This window comes from Coregonus lavaretus (assembly GCF_964263955.1).
Source record: "Coregonus lavaretus genome assembly, chromosome: 28".
In the NCBI taxonomy this organism is placed as follows: domain Eukaryota; kingdom Metazoa; phylum Chordata; class Actinopteri; order Salmoniformes; family Salmonidae; genus Coregonus; species Coregonus lavaretus.
In genome coordinates this window covers 15,685,374-15,706,788 of record NC_140015.1, presented here as the reverse complement: position 1 = coordinate 15,706,788, position 21,415 = coordinate 15,685,374, and the positions used below count along the sequence as shown (strand labels likewise).

Below are 21,415 nucleotides of genomic sequence, written 5' to 3'. Positions count from 1 at the left end.
ATGCATTAAACAAATACTCAACACATTTAAGATCAAAAATTGTTTTAATTCCCAAGATGATAAAAATGGGGAATTCTGTAAACCATTGCATAATGTTGCAGTACAATTTAACAAGTTAATGATACACTACAAGCAAAATATTCATTAATACCTTCTACTAAATTTGAGTAAAAAGCCAAACATCAGGCCTATCTTTGATTCCATAAAGAGGATCAACTTTAACACAGGGGAACTCCCATTGATATAATCATTTTTATGCAGTAGTTGAATACTAATTCAATATACAATGTCCTATTTGTCCATACTTTAATGTAACAAAATAAGGGACGTTTCTCATTCGTAATACAAATGTCTACTTCCATCGACATCAGCGTAAATACATCTACAAACTAGTTCACAATTAAAAACCTTGCTTTATCCTACAGTCTTAACTGTAAAACCCTGAGAAAATAAATGTCTTCCCTCCCCTTAATCATTACACTGATAAATACAGAGACCGGAAAACTGCATGTGTTTAAGTCTTACATTTATTTCATTGTATAGCAATTCACAAAACTAGATGCTACATCATAGCTAATGGATGAACTGCTCTCCATATTATTCCAGTGACCTATTAAATTTCTAATTTAGAACGGTACATTCAATATTTCAGGGTTTCCATGTTAAATTAACATATTTAAATTAACCATTGGGAACAAGTGGTAACAATTAAATTTGTTTTTACAAAAGTTCAATGCTGCAATAGGCATTTTTCCATACTAAATTTGAACATTGTCATACATTATATTTATGTATGTACGTACAAGATTGCATAACATCTTCAGGTTCCATGATCACAATATTAATAAAACAAAAAACACTTCACAATAATGCAAAATAGATTATGCTAATCCACTGCAGAGCATTATGTTACATCTCAATTACATTTAATTTACAAAACAATGAGTCCTACTTGGTGCTTTTCTTTAACAGTAATTATCAGTTTTTTTCTTGTGCCAATAAAGTTGAGTACAGACAGAATCATATTTATTGGTGGTAGGTATTGTGGCATGTTATGAAGACTGATATGGCAAATACAGACTGAGACGAAGAAGCAGTATTCATCATTCTAAGGTTGCCCTAAGCCTCCCTTACAAAACATGCAGTCTGATTCAAAACGGCCCTTCTCTGATCACTTGCGAATTCTAGCTCTTTACACTGCATTCTTAACTTTTCCGAGCGGCAAAGCAAATTTTACCACTCGAGAATAATTTTAAGTGATAAACAATCAAATCATATGAGTGGTATCCACCACATATTTTAATTTTGGAGATTATGGTCCATACAATTATCTAAAGGCACTAGAATTTGGATAGTTTCAGTTTTACTGTAATATAACAACCCTCAAATTAAGTCACCCCTCAAATTAATAGAGCAATACTCTTCAAATGCCAGTTAAAATGACATTTTAACATCAAAGGCACAGATTTATTCAAGAATGAAATTGGTCCATAGTAAAGAACATTAGTTTAATATGGCCATAACATTGAATGATTTAGAGCCATATTTATAAAATATGAGCTTACGTTTTTCTTATTCAGTGTAAAAGGGAGATTTATACTTAAAGTATTCCACATTGAAGAGGGCTTAAGGACCAAGAACGAATGAATAAGAGTTGCTCCTTAAACCTACTGATGTCTGTATCTGCCATTGATGCTGGTTTAAATAAATCACGTTTTCCCTGTCATTTCACCCATCAAGACTCACTCAAATAGCTAACCAATAAACAAATTATACTCTATCGCCCTCTTTCCAACGACTGCAGTAAATTGTGAATTAAAATGTTAAGAAAACACCAGTCAAATGAAAACAAAAGAAATCACATTACAGTCAAAGTGTACTCTATACTTCTGACAGCATACAAGTAGTGCACAACCATTCATATTTAAAACTGATTAAGAGATTTTAGCTGTATTGAAAAGAAACATACTTCAAAATAGTACTCATCACAGGAGGTTGGTGGCACCTTAATTGGAGAGGACGGGCTTGTGGTAATGGCTGGAGCGGAATAGGTGGAATTGTAACATACCATTCCATTCGCCCCGTTCCAGCCATTATTATGAGCCGTCCTCCCCTCAGCAGCCTCCACTGGTACTCATATGGCCACTTAAGAATATTAACACATTTCACTCACTTCTGAAATTCCTTCACTCTAGACAACTGCCAATTAAAATAGTCAAGTTTGAGAATTCTGTGTATGTTACTAACCACAATAATTTGCTTTACAAAAAATTGACAGTGATGCCATTAGTTTCTGTAAATGCACACACCAATCTACATAAGGTGCTAGGTTTGTTTCAAATTAGGTTTCTAATGATTTGCTTAGATTGCTAAAATGAAAATAGTTATAAAAATAAAAAAGGAAACATAACAATAGCAGTAAAGGTCTTTGGTAAAACTACAAATGGGCTTTAAGTCCATTACTATTATCAGCAAAAGCAGTTGGCATAGTTTTCTCTTTCTGTCATTGAACCATTGAAGAGAATGTTATACTCAATTGTAAATTTCAATACTTTGAAAAGTAACTACAACACCACTTTGGTTCATTTGAGTCAAGTCCACATTAACTTAGTTGGCATCAAAGGAAAAATAAAAAACCTGTGATATAAAAAATTGGGGTGAGCGGATTATTAGAATGCACCATTTACTGTAGCCCAGTAGCTTTATTCGGATTCTCCAACAACCAATTTAAGAATCGAGACATTCTACAGCAGTATATTGATTGGCCTGTAACAATGTTTAGAAGATTCACAAAAGTACCCGAACGTGTGACTGTGACTAAAACAAAAATTAACAAAACAATTTAAATCAAACAGTTTTCATCCAATGAGTCTTTGTTTAAGTGGTCCTTTACTTGAACTATAACATTATAGAAGTTATAAACTTGGTATAGCACATGTTAGACACCATGACATGTCTCTGAATGTTAGGTAACAAGAGAGTCATTGTTATGCCATTTTGATATATATATTAAGTAAAACGTGTTACTGCTTAACTTGTGAGTGAGAATTTAGGCTACTGATGTCTGAAATCTGAACCGTGTATGCACAACAACATTCAAGAATCTAAATGCATTACAACTACACTTGCAGAAGTGAAGTGATCGACTCTACAGTATGCTAGACTGACAATACAAATATATCTGGCAGTGTGATCTAGATTTGTAGCTGGTTAACGTATGACGCTTATAAGACATGCAATAAAATTGTTTTGCCTGCCATTTTAAATTGATAAACATGAGGGAACACAATACCTTTCTTCTTTTTGTATTTTAGGAGAAACACACGTTTTGTTTTTCTCTGAGTTTCTGAATTACCATCCATGTAAATGTAAACAATTGTATTTCTCAATTTTTCTAAGTTACAAATGGTGTACCTGGGAATATAAGGGTTATTTCTACTTAACATACTAATTGCTGTAAATATTAAAAGGACCAAGATATAGAGCGAGGAAAAATACATATTTTGAACACAGTAGAAGGTCATTTCAATTAGATTAACCTAGCTAAGCACATTACTGTCGTATTTGAAAACACAACTTACAGGTTCAACACCGATGTCTTCTGTAAACACTACAGAATGATGCATTTCTTACAACAAACTAACAAACACGAGTCTAAAATGTATAGCAGAGCCTGTTTTTATCTTGTTTACAAACAAGACCATAGAGTTGTTTCCTTGCTTGCATACTCCCAAACATTAAATCAAAAGTCATTTGAAATTATACTGAAGCACCATTGCCTGTTAAGACAAGGAACATATATATATATTTTTAGCTTTGTTGTAAGTGTGAAGTCAGGACACAGGCACTGACAAGATTTATATCTTCATACAACTATAATCTGAGGAAATACTTTGACATAGGATTGGGGCGATACACTACGGCATATACATATAATGCAAAGTAAAAAATAAAGTAGACATATTTGCAGAAATGTGTGCAGAAGCTTTGTCTACCTGTGTCTGCTTTTACAACAATCCTCTAAATATCGATGCTCATGGTTATCATCTAAGGCAAGGCACTTGAGACTAGAGTAGAGGCCAAGTATCAGATATGTTCTAGACATGTTTGAGAGGCTAGTAGGAATCCTATAAAATTCACCATGTCAGACTTCTGTACATCAAGACATGCTCCTCTAATAACTACATAATGAACAATTCAGTAATCACTAAAAGACAGACTCATTGATTTCCTAACTACTTTAGCATAAATGTGCCTTACTGATATTACAGCTGCTGGTTATGCCTAAAATGCATTCAAAAGTGTGCACTTATTTGATGGAAAAATGTAAATTAAACAATGAAAAGTAGAAACTATTGTTTAGTACTTTTCTATGAAAGCTAACAAGATATATAGAACTATACCATGATTTAACAATAGGAAACATGAAATATTCTAGTATGTTTCACAGTACACACAAAAGCTCGATACATTAGCATATTAAGAAAAAGAAATATATAAATCTAAGAAACAAAAACAGCTCAAAGCTAATTTCTAAAATACCCTTTAACAAATTCCCAGGTCAACAAAGTGCTTTAGAAGAAAGTAATCTTCTTCACAAAGATGGTCATAATATTAATGTTTGACTGATGTGTTTTAGTGATGAAAAGTCAAATTAGGCCCACTTGAATGATGGATACCCAAACTTTTTGGAAATTGTAAGTGATCCATTACAATACAAAATAACATATTACATTTAAGGACTTGATTTATCAAACACCATTTATGTAGTTCAAATTAAACTATTAATTCAATTACTATGACATACTGAAACACAAAATGCTATTTAGAAAATGTAAGCATACTATATGTATTAGTAGTTCTTCAAAGGGCAAATTCCTTAAGTAGTACCTTGAATAATAGTACATCACCACTTCAATATTTTTGTCTTACAGTATGGACATTCTGATTTACTAGGTGCACAGTTCTTACAAAGTACATAATGTTGGCAAGGCTGCAGGACTATACAACGATCATGCGTTTGGCAAACTATACATTTCTTTGACTGAAGCTGATATATTACCTGTGTTGGGAAGAGAAGAGGTTGTATCAGAAACAACTCGCAACAGAATAACTCAATACAATGATTCCATGCAAGATCTTAAGAAAAAAAACATACTTCACTGGGCTAAATAGTCTGCCATAATTTATATCCTGATCACTATGAATAAGAATGTGTTTATCTGGCCCTTCTTACCCCGTCTATAAGGTCTAGGTCAGTGCGCAGCTGGCTCTGGATGGAGTGGAGCTTTGGTAGAGGGAGCTGGTCCAGGTCTCCATAGCTTCTAAGCAGGGGCGTGCCAGGGGAGCGACACAGCACGTCAAAGTCCCCCTGGAGCTCCTTCAGCTTGCGCTCCTTGTCCTCTCGCTTCTGCTCCGCCAGCTGCCGCTCCGCCTCGGCCGACTTTGCTTGTTCTTTTGCATCATGGGAGTCTTTCTGCCAGGCCTCACATGCCTGGAACAGACAGAGACATGTCAAATATATAATTGGTTTAACAAGGGTCAGGATGTATTGCTTACAGAGGCAGTGCCTTTAGTTCATGTCATAGTTATTGCATGGGACTAGTGTCTGACCTGCTTGACCTGGTGCCAAGCGTCTTCCCATTGCTTGATCTTCCGCTTGGCCTCATCCAGCTCCCTGAAGAGCCGGTTCAGGTCAGCGCTGCTGCTCACAGTGGTGGAGCCCAGGCTGCTGAACACTGGTGATGGGCTGGGAGAGAAGTTGCCACTCACAAAGTCCCATATGCTGCTAGCTCCCCCATTCAAACCTACAAGGTGGGATCAGCACAATTGTTTCATGTCAAAGCGCAAAACAAAATGGTAGAGATGTATTTATGAATTGTTGATAATGCCTCTAAAGGTAAAATAATAATGCTCACTCTTGCATGTTTGTCAAGATTGCTAGTAAATATTAGATTGTTAACTTACCCAGAGTGTTCTGAGAGGAGGTAGGTGTTCCTAGAAGGCCATGCTCAGGTTTGGTTAGCAGGCCCTGAGGCTGACTCTGCTGGGGAGCCATTCCTGACAGCAGGCACTGGGAGAGGGAGCTCAGAGGGGAGGCAGAGAGTGATGAGTTGGAATTCAATGAAGAGGACCGTGCAAAGGAGCCAGGAATGTTGACCGGAGCGGATCCTCCCAACATCCTTTGACCTAGAGGACAACAGGAAGCAGAAATCAATTTCGCAATTTAAAACACAGAACACACGGTTAAGTCAATTGTGTTCAATGTTTCAAACAAGGTTTGCTTACTTAAACCAATACTTTTGTTTTCTTGCTCTTCAAACTCTTTATCAAGAGAGGCAACATTGATGTCACAAAAATTCAGGTCAAGAGCAGAACCTGAAAGAAAAGGCAAGTTGTTTTTTTAATTAGAGAAATAAGTATTCCTTGTATAAAGAGTTACATTCACACCTTAAACAAGTGAGCACAATACAAGTACACTTACCTATAACTGACTCCACAGTATTGCTCCCTGGATAGAATGGGGTTGCTTTTGCATTCATTGTTGATAAGGTGGTGGGTGAGGAACTATCCGAGCCAATACTGGAGGCCAGGCTAGATGTTATACTGGAGGTTATGCTGGATGCCAGAGGATTCATCCCAGAGAATACACTATTGTGTGTCTGTAAAAGAGGCGTTCATAATAAAGCATTGTTTCATCAATAGTGTCAATGTTGAGCAATACTTAGTTTTACTACATTGGTGCTCGGTTAAGAAGTAAGACAAGGCACAGATACCATGCCTGGGCATATGCTTAGTCATATGCTTTATATGGGAGATCATGAATAGGCCTTTTTTATCAATAGTCAATTGGACGGGTACCAATGACTTTGAAATTATAACAGCAAAACCCTTTTTCCTCTACATGAATACCTTTAAATATAAAATGTTCTACATATCACTAGCAGTGTTTCCCCTAGGATTTTTTTCAGCAGAGGCGGCAAAGTTATTGATGTTCCTGCAATTCTACACATTTTGCCATGGCTTATGCCATTTGAGTGACTCAAACATTATAACAAAATCAATGGGGGCCCCATGCCATGACATTTTTGGAATTTTAGATTCTCCCTGACTGTCTAGTTTTTATTTGGGTGATTGTTAGTTCTCAAAGATGATCTTATTTAAAATATATATAGCTCCATTATCTTTTCTACATACTTTATATCTGGTTTTAGTCGTTTAAGTTTACGCTTAAAACGACAATTATTCTCCATAAATCATATTTTTTGGAGCAGCAGTAAATGAATATAGGGGAAACACGGTCACTAGCCTCTACGAATACAAAGGCAGTGGCAAATGCTTTAGTTATTCACCTGCTTGTCTTGGTCCATCATCTTTTGATCACTATGTCCCTTATGGTTCTTTATCTGAAAACAGACAGCACATTCACATGACCCAACACTTAAACCCAGCAATTGGCCTGTCTAGAAAGCCAACACCGTTCTTAAAAGTGAAGAGAATTCTGTTAATAATCAGTCATCTGCAGCCCTATCAAAGAGAGAAAATGTCTAATGTTATGATCACAACACATTAAGACAGTCTAAAACTAAATAAGCAGACATTTGTTTTGTAACTAATAGATAACATGAATACAAGTTGCATATTCAAGTATAATGTCTAATCTACGTTCATAAAATGTTAAGTACAACACTAAATCTGACCTGGAATGGGTAAACTATTCTCTATTTTGCCTCGGTTGTTAATTTCAGTATTCACCAAGTCACACAAGGCATCACAAATTATAGAAAATGACGTAACATAAAAAACATGACTGACAAATAATTTAACATACAAATAAATCAAAATTCAGAATTAAATTAATGGAAACTATGACCAAAGTGTGTGTAGCAGCAGGTCAGGCCCTACACTAAGCTGAGTGCAGGGGTCTTCCCGTAAGGATGGGGAAAGAGAGAGAGGGAGAGCAGTCTTATTGTAGTACCTGATCCTCGCGTTCAAAGCCCGGAGCTTTGGGATAGTTAGACGTCAGAGATGACACACTTGACGTGGTGGACTCTGAACATAAGCTACCATTAGTTAAGCATTTGGACCTGCCGATGGGTCCGATTGAGGACAATGAACTGTTGCTTCCTGAGCTTGGCGTTACAGTCGGACTATTAGAATATGAAACCTGAGGGAGAGAAGTACACATGGTCTTAACAATAGGGTTTTAAAGCCAGCCAAACGAGTCCAGCTTTCCCAATGAGGCCAGAGAGCAGATGATAGCTGAAGATGTTTAGATTGAATACTGGCTTCAGAGAGAGAAAATGACACTGAATTGTTAAGGTTTGGTTTCTGTTGAATCTTATATTTATTTGAATTTCGCTGTATATTTCTTGGTGCACTAGTACTACCAGAAACAAAATGATGTTACAGACTAGTGAAATACAAGGCAAGTACAGAAAACAGAAGAACGGAAACAGAAAATGACAAGAATATACAAAACAAAGGAGTGACAAAAAAAGGAAAGTTAAAAGCTTAAATATTTGATCTAATCTATTCAGGGTCTAATCTATAATTGTATCTAATCTATTGACAGCATGTTTTTCATACAAACTGAGATGCCTTTGTAAAAGACAGTTGAGAGAAGCAGAGAGGGAGTAGTAATCAGATCACATACATTCCCCACTTGGCCGTTGTTGCTGCTGCTGATGGAGTTGGCACTGCTGCCCCACTCGCTGACTGGACACTCTGAATATTGCTGAGAGCCCAGCTTGGCCTGGGAGCCCGACTGCATCGCTGTTAGCAACGAGTTCATGGTCTCTTCTGTGGAGGGAATTCCTGAAAGTACACAATCACAGACGGGAGGTTTTAACTTTAAAAGGTTGTCAACAAGCAAGACAGCGTTTACTTATTTTGAGGAGCTTCACTTACTTTCTACATGCGCAAACGCACAGAACGGCCCCCTAGGACAATAACCAGTTTGCCTCATATCATTGCATTTGGTGGATTTGTAGATCTGAAAGAAAAAAGATCTGAAGTGAGAAAGACGGGTTTTCTGCTCATAACTGTGTGGCATTTTCCAAAACAAGGTTTGACAGATTCCCCATTGCAAGAGACGAAATGCGCTAAGCATTTATAAGTGTCCAATGTCCCACTTACCTCTGGGTGGAACTGCTGTTCAGTGCGTGAGTGACAGTATTGACAGCTGTCTCCACTGTCACACTTTGATGGCTCTCCCCACTCATCCCCATGTTTCACATTGGGACACGGAGTTGACCTGACACATCATTCAAGGGGTTTAACTTAAACACATACAAATGCTCAGGCTACATATTACAGCATTATTACACAGTTGTCAAAAGGCTTACTCTTTATCGTTTGACTGTCCCAATCTCCTACCTGTATTTGAACTTGCGTGGATTTCGTCTTCTGTCTCTACTATTGTGGTAGTGGGGGCAGGCATAGCCCTGTCTGCATAGTCGTGGAGGCTTGGTGCACTGCTCTGTTTTGTAGTTCGCTAAAACAAAATTTGTGTCTGGAAGGAAAGCACACAATGAGTATGGTTACATGCACACAATAAAACAATTATTGTGAATAGTCAGATTAATATAATAGTTTGTTTTCAAGAAGAATGATTTCCCTAATAATCCTGTTTACATGGACACTTCTGAAATCAGGCTACCTGATGCGACTTTGATAAATGCAGAAAAATTGCTAATCAAAATAAACGTTCTACCACAGCGACAATGTTATTTTTGTGAAAACTATTTGATTTTGAATTCAGACAAAGTTTGTATGTGAAAACTATTTCTAAGATGCATACTTTCAGTTTTTCCGAAATCACTTCACTCGTACAAAAGAAGGAAGCTTGCGCTGCTCGTGCTAGCAGCGCAATCAAATACACCGCTGTAACTCTGATTTAAGGCATTAACATGTCCTAATAATTACAAAAGATTGTTCAGAAAACCAGGTGTTTTAATCGGTGTATGCTTACTACCATTACGATCTCACGCCGATTAAGATAAGCAGAGTAAGGTGTTTACATGACTAATGCCATACTCTGCCTTCTGCCATAATCAGTTTAATATCTAATTATTAGTGTGCATATAAACATCCTCATTGTAAGACATTCTGTTCTTGACATAATGCCAAAATATAATGCAACAGGTCAAGGAAATCCAATCAATAGAAAAGTTGTGGCACTAGGTGACACCACCACCAGAATCAATATGTCTGCTGCTCACCCTGCCACCGGGGGTCTTCTGTAAGAGTCTTCTCTATCATGGCTTGGCTGGCCAGTACCCCAGGCTGTAGATCAGGGATACCCTCTCCAGATCCCAACTGGCCATTCTGGAGGGCTTCCTGTGCCTGGATCTCTCTGTGCACATGAAGAAGATCAGTCAGAGAGCTACTACACAAAACAAACAAAAAAAGAGGAAGAGACAAATGTAGAATATTCAGGCTGCCTGGCTCTTACAGACTTTTTCAGCTCAACAGTTGCTAGGCAACACTTGAGCGTGCCTCTGATACCACAGTTAATGTTGTTTTTGTTGAATTATTTCAAGCTCCCATTCCTTAATTTGACGTCATTCATGGGACGTTAGACAAGGTATTGCTATCTTCTAGTGACAGGTATTTAAAATGTTAAAATATGAACAGATGGTTCATAGTAAAAGAGCAAATGTATGTTATTGTTAAGCTTAAGTCCATTGCTTGCATTATATAGATATTGGCCTATTTTTTGTATCCATCTCTGAGATATGTGGGGATATTACTTCAAATATACCACTGAATCTTTCATCTCATTAAAGAAATCACCATACTTTAGCACTTTCATTGTTTGCACTGTTTTAGGCAGTGAATTTCTCCCTATTGGTACTCAACAAAACCAACATCAACCCTGGCAATAAGTACACTATAACTGATGTCTATGATGAGAAAATTGTGCTTTCATCTGCTCTTAGCCCCAGCCAATTCGAGAGGCATCAGGGAGGCTAATTGAGCTAAGAAAATAGATGAACACACTTAATTCTCCCACTGCCATGTATGGGCATGTACTGGAGTGAATGCAGGCTATTTTGAGCCTATTATCACTTCAGCCGAGACAGCTAGATCTACCATGTCGAATCAAAGTAACAGTAACAATGGTAGAGAAGGGGTTGATAGCGATCTTCAAAAATATAGTCTACTGGTAAATTTAAGAATTTCCCCAAAGCTATGATGTCCAAATGGAATCAGTTGGTACGTTTTGTCAGTGCATGGTCAGACCATGCATGATTTATCCTTGTGTACTCAGCTAACTGGCTTAACAAGCCTATTCACATGTTTGTTGAAGGTTTGATACCTTGAGAACAGAGTGGTTACTAAAGGCATGATAGATCACCTGATATCGTAGACAGGGGGGCGGAGATCATGTGGGCCATGGGCAAAGGCGCAGTGTAGGCCGTTCTTCACGCAGTGCCCGCGGGCATCGGTTTCATGGATACAGGTACCAGTCTTGTAATAGCGAAGATGGTACTTGCGCTCTGTGTCACCAGTGGTCCGGTGCAAGTAAGGACAGCTAGACAGAAACAGAAACGATGATTAGACAAATGCAGACTTCCTCATTAAAATGATCAGGATTTGATGTGACAGTGATACAATCAGCATAAAATCGTTTTCTACCCTGTGTTTCTAGAATTCTATGCTGTGCTTATCCTAAGAATTCATTCCACGGATTTTAATTGAAAGAAAACAGACAGAGGCTAAAGGAATGAGTTAAAGAACATAATGAGAGATTTGTCTTCCTCCCTGTATTAGTGGCAACCGTTATTCTTGGTGCTTAATATGCACATCAGACAAACAACAAAAATGTAGCCAATGCCCACAGTGGGAGTCAGAGGAATGCAACGCCTTTTATAGATACAGCGCTCTGACAGGCTTTGATGTATGGTGAGGAATTGAACAGAAATAATAGCAACCTCGCTATTAATGTGCTCAGATTCACATTGAAAACACTAGATAACCAATAATCTTCTTACTCAGATAGCAACAGTAACTATGGCAACAGATGTGATGTCACGAGAAGAGAGCAGCCACTGGTAGAATGAGGAATAGAGAGTGCAAGTGCTCGCTCTCAGGCAGAGTTCAAATATTGTATAGAACTTTCAATATGACAGCTGGTTGAATTGACGAACATTGTTTAGTTACTGCTCTGAAATTCCAAATACACTGATATAGGAAACTGAAACTCAGCCTCTCAATGATAAACCTCTCGATAAAGTATTCAGTATGCTACACATTTCCCACAAATACTTTTAACATCGCAGCTAGTGTCTACCTCTAGATATCACTAAACTGTGGCTCTGACCCAAGCACTGTAACCAGACCTGTGCCATTGAGGATTGTCATTGAACTAGTGAGTGAGACGTTTCAAGTTACTCAATTTCTTTATCGTGCTCTGACACAAATAGGACTAACTTATAGGAGTGGCTTGAATATCATGTTTCAAAGCTGTTCTTCTCAGTGTTGAACAGCATTTTTCTCAAAATACAATCTAGAACTTAAATCCTGTCTTATTACTACATAGGCTAGGTTTTTAGCTACATAGACTGCTTCCTTTCAGTTAACCCTTAATACTGTAAATTTTGTAGGGAGATATGAAGAAAATGTAGTCTATTTCAGAAGAAAAGAATAGCATTCTCCGAGTTGTCCTTATGATAGGTCCTGATGTCGCTATGCCAAATGGCTGTGGGCTACACTAGTTCATTTAGCAGACTAGATTTGCTTATAGTTCCGTGGCATAATTTTATATTATTTTATAGTATGAAGAATAGAATTGAACAAAGCTGAATAAAATATAAATATTTTCTCCAAACGATTTGAGGGAGTGCGCACATGCAGCTATTATGTGCTGAGCGGTTTAAGGAATACCTGATGAGGTGGCGGATGGTCTCCTGAGGGATCTCCTCCCAGACCAGGACTAAAGCATCCGCCAACTCCTGGACAGTCTGTGGTGCAACGTGGCGTTGTTGGATGGAGCGAGACATGATGTCCCAGATGTGCTCAATTGGATTCAGGTCTGGGGAACGGACGGGCCAGTCCATAGCATCAATGCCTTCCTCTTGCAGGAACTGCTGACACACTCCAGCCACATGAGGTCTAGCATTGTCTTGCATTAGGAGGAACCCAGGGCCAACCGCACCAGCATATGGTCTCACAAGGGGTCTGAGGATCTCATCTCGGTACCTAATGGCAGTCAGGCTACCTCTGGCGAGCACATGGAGGGCTGTGCGGCCCCCCAAAGAAATGCCACTCCACACCATGACTGACCCACCGCCAAACCGGTCATGCTGGAGGATGTTGCAGGCAGCAGAACGTTCTCCATGTGCTCAGTGTGAACCTGCTTTCATCTGTGAAGGGCACAGGGCGCCAGTGGCGAATTTGCCAATCTTGGTGTTCTCTGGCAAATGCAAACGTCCTGCACAGTGTTGGGCTGTAAGCACAACCCCCACCTGTGGACGTCGGGCCCTCATGGAGTCTGTTTCTGACCGTTTGAGCAGACACATGCACATTTGTGGCCTGCTGGAGGTCATTTTGCAGGGCTCTGGCAGTGCTCCTCCTGCTCCTCCTTGCACAAAGGCAGAGGTAGCAGTCCTGCTGCTGGGTTGTTTCCCTCCTACAGCCTCCTCCACGTCTCCTGATGTACTGGCCTGTCTCCTGGTAGCGCCTCCATGCTCTGGACACTACGCTGACAGACACAGCAAACCTTCTTGCCACAGCTCGCATTGATGTGCCATCCTGGATGAGCTGCACTACCTGAGCCACTTGTGTGGGTTGTAGATTCCGTCTCATGCTACCACTAGAGTGAAAGCACCGCCAGCATTCAAAAGTGACCAAAACATCAGCCAGGAAGCATAGGAACTGAGAAGTGGTCTGTGGTCACCACCTGCAAAACCAGTCCTTTATTGGGGGTGTCTTGCTAATTGCCTATAATTTCCACCTTTTGTCTATTCCATTTGCACAACAGCATGTGAAATGTATTGTCAATCAGTGTTGCTTCCTAAGTGGACAGTTTGATTTCACAGAAGTGTGATTGACTTGGAGTTACATTGTGTTGTTTAAGTGTTCCCTTTATTTTTTTGAGCAGTGTATATTGTAAGGCTGCATGATGAGACTAATGATGAGTTGAAAAAAGTCACTTGAAAGACATGAGCTCTGCTTTGTTTTTTGCACAGGCTGTACACACTCCAATAGTCTCGCATTCACAATTTGACAAGCACTTGATAATGCCTCGAATTTCACGGCGGCATCCCCTTCGTGGCCGTAATGCACCCTAAAAAAATCCATGCCTTTTGCGGCCCATAGTGCTGCATTGTGCCCTCCTCCCGGAGTGTTCTGCGCAATCCGAAGCGCCTCTCACTCAAATGGCTCTCCGTCACGTGATCAGGTATTTCTCACAGGCTACAAGTGAAGACAGACACATCCAGGATGCAACTGTGCGTCCTTATCCAATTCCGAGGTGCATACTGAAGATATTGGAAGAACTGTCCACATTTACTTTTTGTCAGCCAACAAGATGAGTAGGCCTAACGAACAGCAAAAGCACTAGCCTATGTCAATCTACTATCCCCCATAGTACAAAAGTCGACCTATTCTATTCGGTGTGGCGGTAACACGGTCACTGCAACAGCCCTACTCACAAGTACGTCTGTTCTAGTAGGCAAAGTATTGGCATTTTGTAATATTACTCAGGACAGGTTAGTATGGCTGGGAAATGCCAGGGACCTCACGATACTATCATGATACTTAGGTGCCGATACGATGTGTATTGCGATTGGCTCCGTATCTAATAAGAAGATGGAGAACAGGCTATGAGGAAAAATACTGGAGTTTTGGTGCAGGTACCGCCAACTAGAGCAAAAATAATCTAATATTTAACTCTAGATCCCCCCTCCCCCCCCCCCCCCGCCGCCGATGCTACATCGGCTGACTCCGGTAAGACAAGGGGTGGCGGTCTGTGTATATTTGTAAACAACTGCTGGTGCAAAAAATCTAACACTAAGAAAGTCTCAAGGTTTTGCTTGCCTGAGGTAGAGTATCTCATGATAAGCTGTAGACCACACTATTTACCAAGAGAGTTTTCTATATTTTTCATAGCTGTCTATTTACCACCACAAACCGATGCTGGCACTAAGATTGCACTCAATTAACTGTATAAGGCCATAAGTAAACAGGAAAACGCTCATCCAGAGGCAGCGCTCCTAGTGACCGGGGACTTTTATGCAGGGAAACTTAAAACAGTTCTACCTCATTTCTACCAGCATGTTAAATGTACAACCAGAGGGGAAAAAACTCTAGACACCTTTACTCCACACACAGGGACGCTTACAAAGCTCTCCCTCGCCCTCCATTTGGCAAATCTGACCATAATTCTATCCTCCTGATTCCGGCTTATAAGCAAAAACTAAAGCAGGAAGCACCAGTGACTCAGTTAATAAGGAAGTGGTCAGATGACGCTGATGCTAAGCTACAGGACTGTTTTGCTAGCACAGACTGGAATATGTTCCGGGATTCTTCTGATAGCATTGAGTACACCAGTCACTGGCTTCATCAATAAGTGCATCGATGACGTCGTCCCCACAGTGACCGTACGTACATACCCCAACCAGAAGCCATGGATTACAGGCATCATCCGCACTGAGCTAAACGGTAGAGCTGCCGTTTTCAAGGAGCGGGACTCTAACCCGGACGCTTATAAGAAATCCCGCTATGCCCTCTGACGAACCATCAAACAGGCAAAGAGTCGGATGTGGCAGGGCTTGAAAACTATTACAGACTACAAAGGGAAGTACAGCCGCGAGCTGCCCAGTGAAACAAGCCTACCAGACGAGCTAAATCAATTCTATGCTCGCTTCGAGGCAAGCAACACTGAAGCATGCATGACAGCATCAGCTGTTCCGGATGACTATGTGATCACGCTCTCCGTAGCCGATGTGAGTAAGACTTTTAAGCAGGTCAACATTCACAAGGCTGCAGGGCCAGACGGATTACCAGGACGTGTACTCCGAGCATGCGCTGACCAACTGGCAAGTGTCTTCACTGACATTTTCAACATGTCCCTGACTGAGTCTGTAATACCAACATGTTTCAAGCAGACCACCATAGTCCCTGTGCCCAAGAACACTAAGATAACCTGCCTAAATGACTACCGACCAGTAGCACTCACGTCTGTAGCCATGAAGTGCTTTCAAAGGCTGGTCATGGCTCACATCAACACCGTTATCCCAGAAACCCTAGACCCACTCCAATTTGCATACCGCCCCAACAGATCCACAGATGATGCAATCTTTATTGCACTCCACACTGCCCTTTCCCACCTGGACAAGAGGAACACCTACGTGAGAATGCTATTCATTGACTACAGCTCAGCATTCAACACCATAGTACCCTCAAAGCTCATCACTAAGCTAAGGACCCTGGGACTAAACACCTCCCTCTGCAACTGGATCCTGGACTTCCTGACGGGCCGCCCCCAGATAGTAAGGGTAGGTAACAACACATCTGCCACGCTGATCCTCAACACAGGGGCCCCTCAGGGATGCGTGCTCAGTCCCCTCCTGTACTCCCTGTTCACCCATGACTGCATGTCCAGGCACGACTCCCAACACCATCATTAAGTTTGCCGACGACGCAACAGTGGTAGGCCTGATCACCGACAACGATGAGACAGCCTATAGGGAGGAGGTCAGAGACCTGGCCGTGTGGTGCCAGGATAACAACCTCTCCCTCAACGTAATCAAGACAAAGGAGATGATTGTGGACTACAGGGGGGAAAAAAGACAACTGAGCACACCCCCATTCTCATCAACGGGCTGTAGTGGAACAGGTTGAGAGCTTCAAGTTCCTTGGTGTCCACATCACCAACAAACTATCATAGTCCAAACTCACCAAGACAGTCGTGAAGAGGGCATGACAAAGCCTATTCCCCCTCAAGAGACTGAAAAGATTTGGCATGGGTCCTCAGATCCTCAAAAAAATATACAGCTGCACCATCGAGAGCATCCTGACTGGTTGCATCACCACCTAGTATGGCAACTGCTCGGCCTCTGACCGCAAGGCACTACAGAGGGTAGTGCATGCGGCCCAGTACATCACTGGGGCCAAGCTTCCTGACATCCAGGACCTCTATACCAGGCGGTGTCAGAGAAAAGCCCTAAAAATTGTCAAAGACTCCAGCCATTCTAGTCATAGACTGTACTCTCTGCTACCGCACGGCAAGCGGTACCGGAGCGCCAAGTCTAGTTCCAAAAGGCTTCTTAACAGCTTCTACCCTTAAGCCATAAGACTCCTGAACAGCTAATCATGGCTACCCAGAGTATTTGCATTGCCCCCCCCCCACCCCAACCGTCCCCCTCTTTTATGCTGCTGCTACTCTGTTTATTATTTATGCAGTCACTTTACCTCTACCCACATGTACATATTACCTTGACTAACTGGTGCCCCCGCACATTGACTCTGTACCAGTACCCCCTGTATATAGCCTCCCTACTTTTATTTTATTTTACTGCTGCTCTTTAATTATTTGCTATTTTTTACTCAACAAATTTCTTAAAAACTGCATTGTTGGTTAAGGGCTTGTAAGTAAGCATTTCACTGTAAGGTCTACACCTGTTGAATTCGGCGCATGTGGCAAATACAATTATATTTTATTTAGGTAGTCCCTCTTTTATTGTACTCGCATGAAAGCACACGGAAACGTATCAAGTCATGGTACTTCGGTTTCAATTAACATAATGCTACAGTGCAAGTAGTAAAAAAACATACACTTCAATGTATAACTACTTGTAACAACATTAAGAATACAAATACAAAACAGGAACTCGTTCAAAGCAACCTCATTTTCAACGGACTCAGGAATGATAAACGTTGCTTGCTCGACCAATGGGTGAAGGCTATGTGCAAAGGCGGTTCAATCACGAGCAAGAAAACAGGGGGTGTGTTCATCGTTTCCTGCAAACTGGAGGAAGAAGCTAAACCCCAATCGGCAGCTTACACAGACTTGTCCAGCGAGAATAAAATTTAAAAAAAATGAAATGACAATGAATGTGGCTAAATCATTAAGTTGGTTCCGCATTATTGAGAACGGCTGTCGTCCCACGCGAGGGGCATACGAGGCAATGCGGATCATTAGCTCGAACAGTGAGACCAGTCAACAACATGTGCAAGCTAGGTCATCACCAAGCTAGTGGTGCGAGCTGAATTATGTGCAATGAGGATCATTCACTTCAGGAATTCGCAAGAATCTGACTTCCTACTGAAACAATGCAGCATCCATAAAATATTAGCAACACTGTTATAAGTGTCAGACTAAAGAAATTGTGAGTGAATTCTCTACCGGAACAACCACAACACAATATTGATATTTATAAGCATGATATAGTAGCAACAATCTAACCAGAACATTATAATAATTCACTGAAAAAAATGCAGCTTCGCACTTACTCCTCTCCATCTGGGCAAATGCCTGTAGTCTCGTCATATTTTGTGCAATAAACATCAGGGCTGTAGTTAAAAGTTCCATCTCTTCTTCTAATCGGTCGTCTTCGCCTCTGGTTGAGGAAATGCCAATGAAAACATGTAAAGGGTCTATGTTGTGTGCACTTGTGCTGCAAGAATAGAGGGCACTGTTCGGTCCTGAACTCCTTCAAATATCTGCAAAATGGAAAGACAAAGGCCGTGTTAATGAAAGACAGCACCAGACACCGTGTGAAAAAGTATCCAAAACAAAGTCCAAAGCTCAGGGGGGAATATCACATCTAACTTTGATAGTACCGTTACAGCTTCGCTATTTTAAATTTAAATTAGACAATATCTAAGGTAAAGTTAATGAGATATAAACGTTTACACCATCTACAACTAATATTTGATTGTAAAATTCAGCTACATAGCTAGCTAGTGTCAATCCCTCATGAACTGCTAAAACTACTTAGTAGTGATAGCTAGTAGCTATCTACTTTAACTATTCACATACAATCCACGCAAGATTTTCGACGTTGCACTCGATCAAACAACCAGAACGTACGTCAAAACAGATGCGTAGACAGACAGCAAATAAGGCCGAGGTGGAAAGAGGAAAAGGCTTACACGGCTGGCTAGCAAGCCATTCAACTTCGCTAACGTTACCCAGTCCACACTAGCAAGCTGACTGGCTAACTAACATTAACCACCTGCGAATTCCTATTTTTAATGTTACGACTCTTTTCTATGTGCTAACATTTTCACGGTCATACAATACAATTATCAAAATAATTTGTTAAAATTAAGTTACTGTATCAATTGTAATATGTAGCTAGTGGAGAGCTAGCAAGTTAGCGCTAGGCTGGCTGCGTGCATTGGGAAGAATTTACAAAAGGAAAAGCACCATGTTTTACTGCACTACGAGTGAAGAAATATCAAGCAGTCCAACTATAAAACAATATTCGGTACATAAAAGAAGCCCGGTATTTTAACGAAGACGTGTTTATGTCCCTTTAACGTTTGCTTTACTTACGTATAGTGGGTTGGTTTCTCGGTTTGAGGAGAAGCGTTCGCCGCCGTTTTCGAAACCGACGGCATTTTCAGTCAAAACAATGAAACGCGCCTGCGCGAACTGTCCGTTTCGTTCCATTTGCGTATGGAGTGAGATTTGTTTCTTTATTCTGTAAATGTGTCTACCACGATCCGTACATATAGTCAACATAACTCACAAATAAAACTATGGTGTGTGAATATATAAAAATATTTTATAAATAAAACTATAGTCCTGAAATATGTAAATATATATATATATATTTCACAAATTAAACCATAATCCGGGAATATGTATAAATATTTCACAAATATTCACCATAAATAAAAAATAAATATATGATTACAAATAAAAAAAAATTTAACAAATGATTTGTGTGCAAATGTTCGTAATACATGGACAGGCGTAAAAAAATGTATACAAATTCTGTAAGCACAGAATACAGCACATTTTGAAATGCACATTCCACAGATTTACATTTTAGGGATTTCTGAACATTTTCTCACAGATCGTTCTACATTTGTTCAAATTGTAGTTTTATTTGTGAGCTATGTTGAATATATTTACAGATCATATATTTATTAGTGACTTATGGTCAATATTTGTGAAATATTCTACATATTCACGGATTATTGTTTTATTTGCGGAATATTTTAATATATTCACAGAAAATAGCTTTGTGTAAAACTTTCCCCTGTAAATGTACAGCATTATACTGGCACCAGAGTTGCCAGCTTAATACTGTAATTTTGCTTACAGCAGAGTGTAATATATTTTACAGTACTATTTTCCTTATTGTAAAACATATTACAGCATCCCTGCTGTAAATTTATAGGGATGATGTAATGTTTTACAGTAAGGAAAATAGTACTGTGAAATATATTACAGCATCTCTGCTGCAAAGCAAAATTACAGTATTAAGCTTGCAATTCTGGTGCCAGGATACTGCTGTAAATGCACACTGAAATTCTCCCTGAAATCTAAACGTAAGAAAAACAATACATTTGTAGATAAAAATACATTTATTCAAAGTGGTAACAACATTAAAAAAAAACTAATTAAACAACAGAATTGACAATATAAGTAACAACAGTTAACACATATGTAACCAAATAAGAGCATCATTACAACAATAATTTTAAAAACTGTATTATGTGTGTGTGAGGTGTGGGAGTGTCACGACTTCCTCCGAAGCTGCCTCCTCTCCTTGTTCCGGCAGGCTTCGGCGTTTGTCATCACCGGCCTTCTAGCCACTGCTGCTCCTCATCTCATATTTCCATTTGTTTTGTCTTGTTTATTACACACACCTGGTTCATATGCCCTCATCAGTACCTGTATAGAAGTGTTCCCTCTGCCCCCTTGTCTTTGTGTGTGATTGTTTATTGTGGAGGTTAATATAGCTCGGTGGAGATATTCACCCGTGTGCCTTGTTGTTTTCCAGTGCGGCATATTTCCGCACTGGAGTGTTTTACGCATTGCTGCGTACCGCTGTGTTACGGAATAAACAATTTATTCTGTGATTTACCCTCCTGCGCCTGACTCCTAAATCACTCACCACAGAATCACACACCAACCATGGAGTCAGCAGGAGAAGGGAACATGCCTGGAGTCGTGGCGTGGGTCCGGGAGCATTCTACTATGCTAGCCAGCTTGGGAGAAGCAATTGATCGGGTTCTCCAGGTCGTCCAACGCCTGGAGAGGACTCTAGCGGCTGGGTCCGGGTGGAACAAGCGGGCCATCATCGACCGCTTCCGGTGAAGCCTGCGAGAGGACGACCAAAGGGAGCTAGCCTGCCGGGATACCACGTTGACTTTCAACCAGCTGGTGGACATGGCCATCTGGTTGGACAACCTGCTAGCTTCAAGAGGACATCCTGGAAGGGGCCTA

General features: G+C 40.3%; 1 protein-coding gene across 5 annotated transcripts; it reads right to left on the bottom strand.

The window, feature by feature from the left end:
- Positions 1 to 25: 25 nt before the first annotated feature.
- Positions 26 to 19,598, bottom strand: LOC311103314 (putative E3 ubiquitin-protein ligase UNKL). Of its 5 annotated transcripts, none has more exons than XM_084144862.1 (16): positions 19,511 to 19,598; positions 18,463 to 18,672; positions 11,363 to 11,539; positions 10,224 to 10,357; positions 9,379 to 9,514; positions 9,139 to 9,256; positions 8,911 to 8,995; positions 8,657 to 8,817; positions 7,979 to 8,167; positions 7,353 to 7,406; positions 6,485 to 6,662; positions 6,289 to 6,378; positions 5,968 to 6,189; positions 5,614 to 5,807; positions 5,237 to 5,494; positions 26 to 5,062 (listed from the first exon to the last, which is right to left on the bottom strand). In XM_084144862.1, exons 1-16 carry the CDS (start codon positions 19,573 to 19,575, stop codon positions 4,907 to 4,909), a joined length of 2,427 nt encoding a protein of 808 aa, XP_084000988.1. In that variant the 5' UTR covers positions 19,576 to 19,598; the 3' UTR covers positions 26 to 4,906. The 5 variants fall into 5 exon arrangements, with proteins under 5 accessions (XP_084000988.1, XP_084000986.1, XP_084000987.1 ...); XM_084144860.1 differs by having other exon boundaries at positions 10,224 to 10,390; positions 19,511 to 19,580; XM_084144861.1 differs by having other exon boundaries at positions 10,224 to 10,387; positions 19,511 to 19,580.
- Positions 19,599 to 21,415: the final 1,817 nt, after the last annotated feature.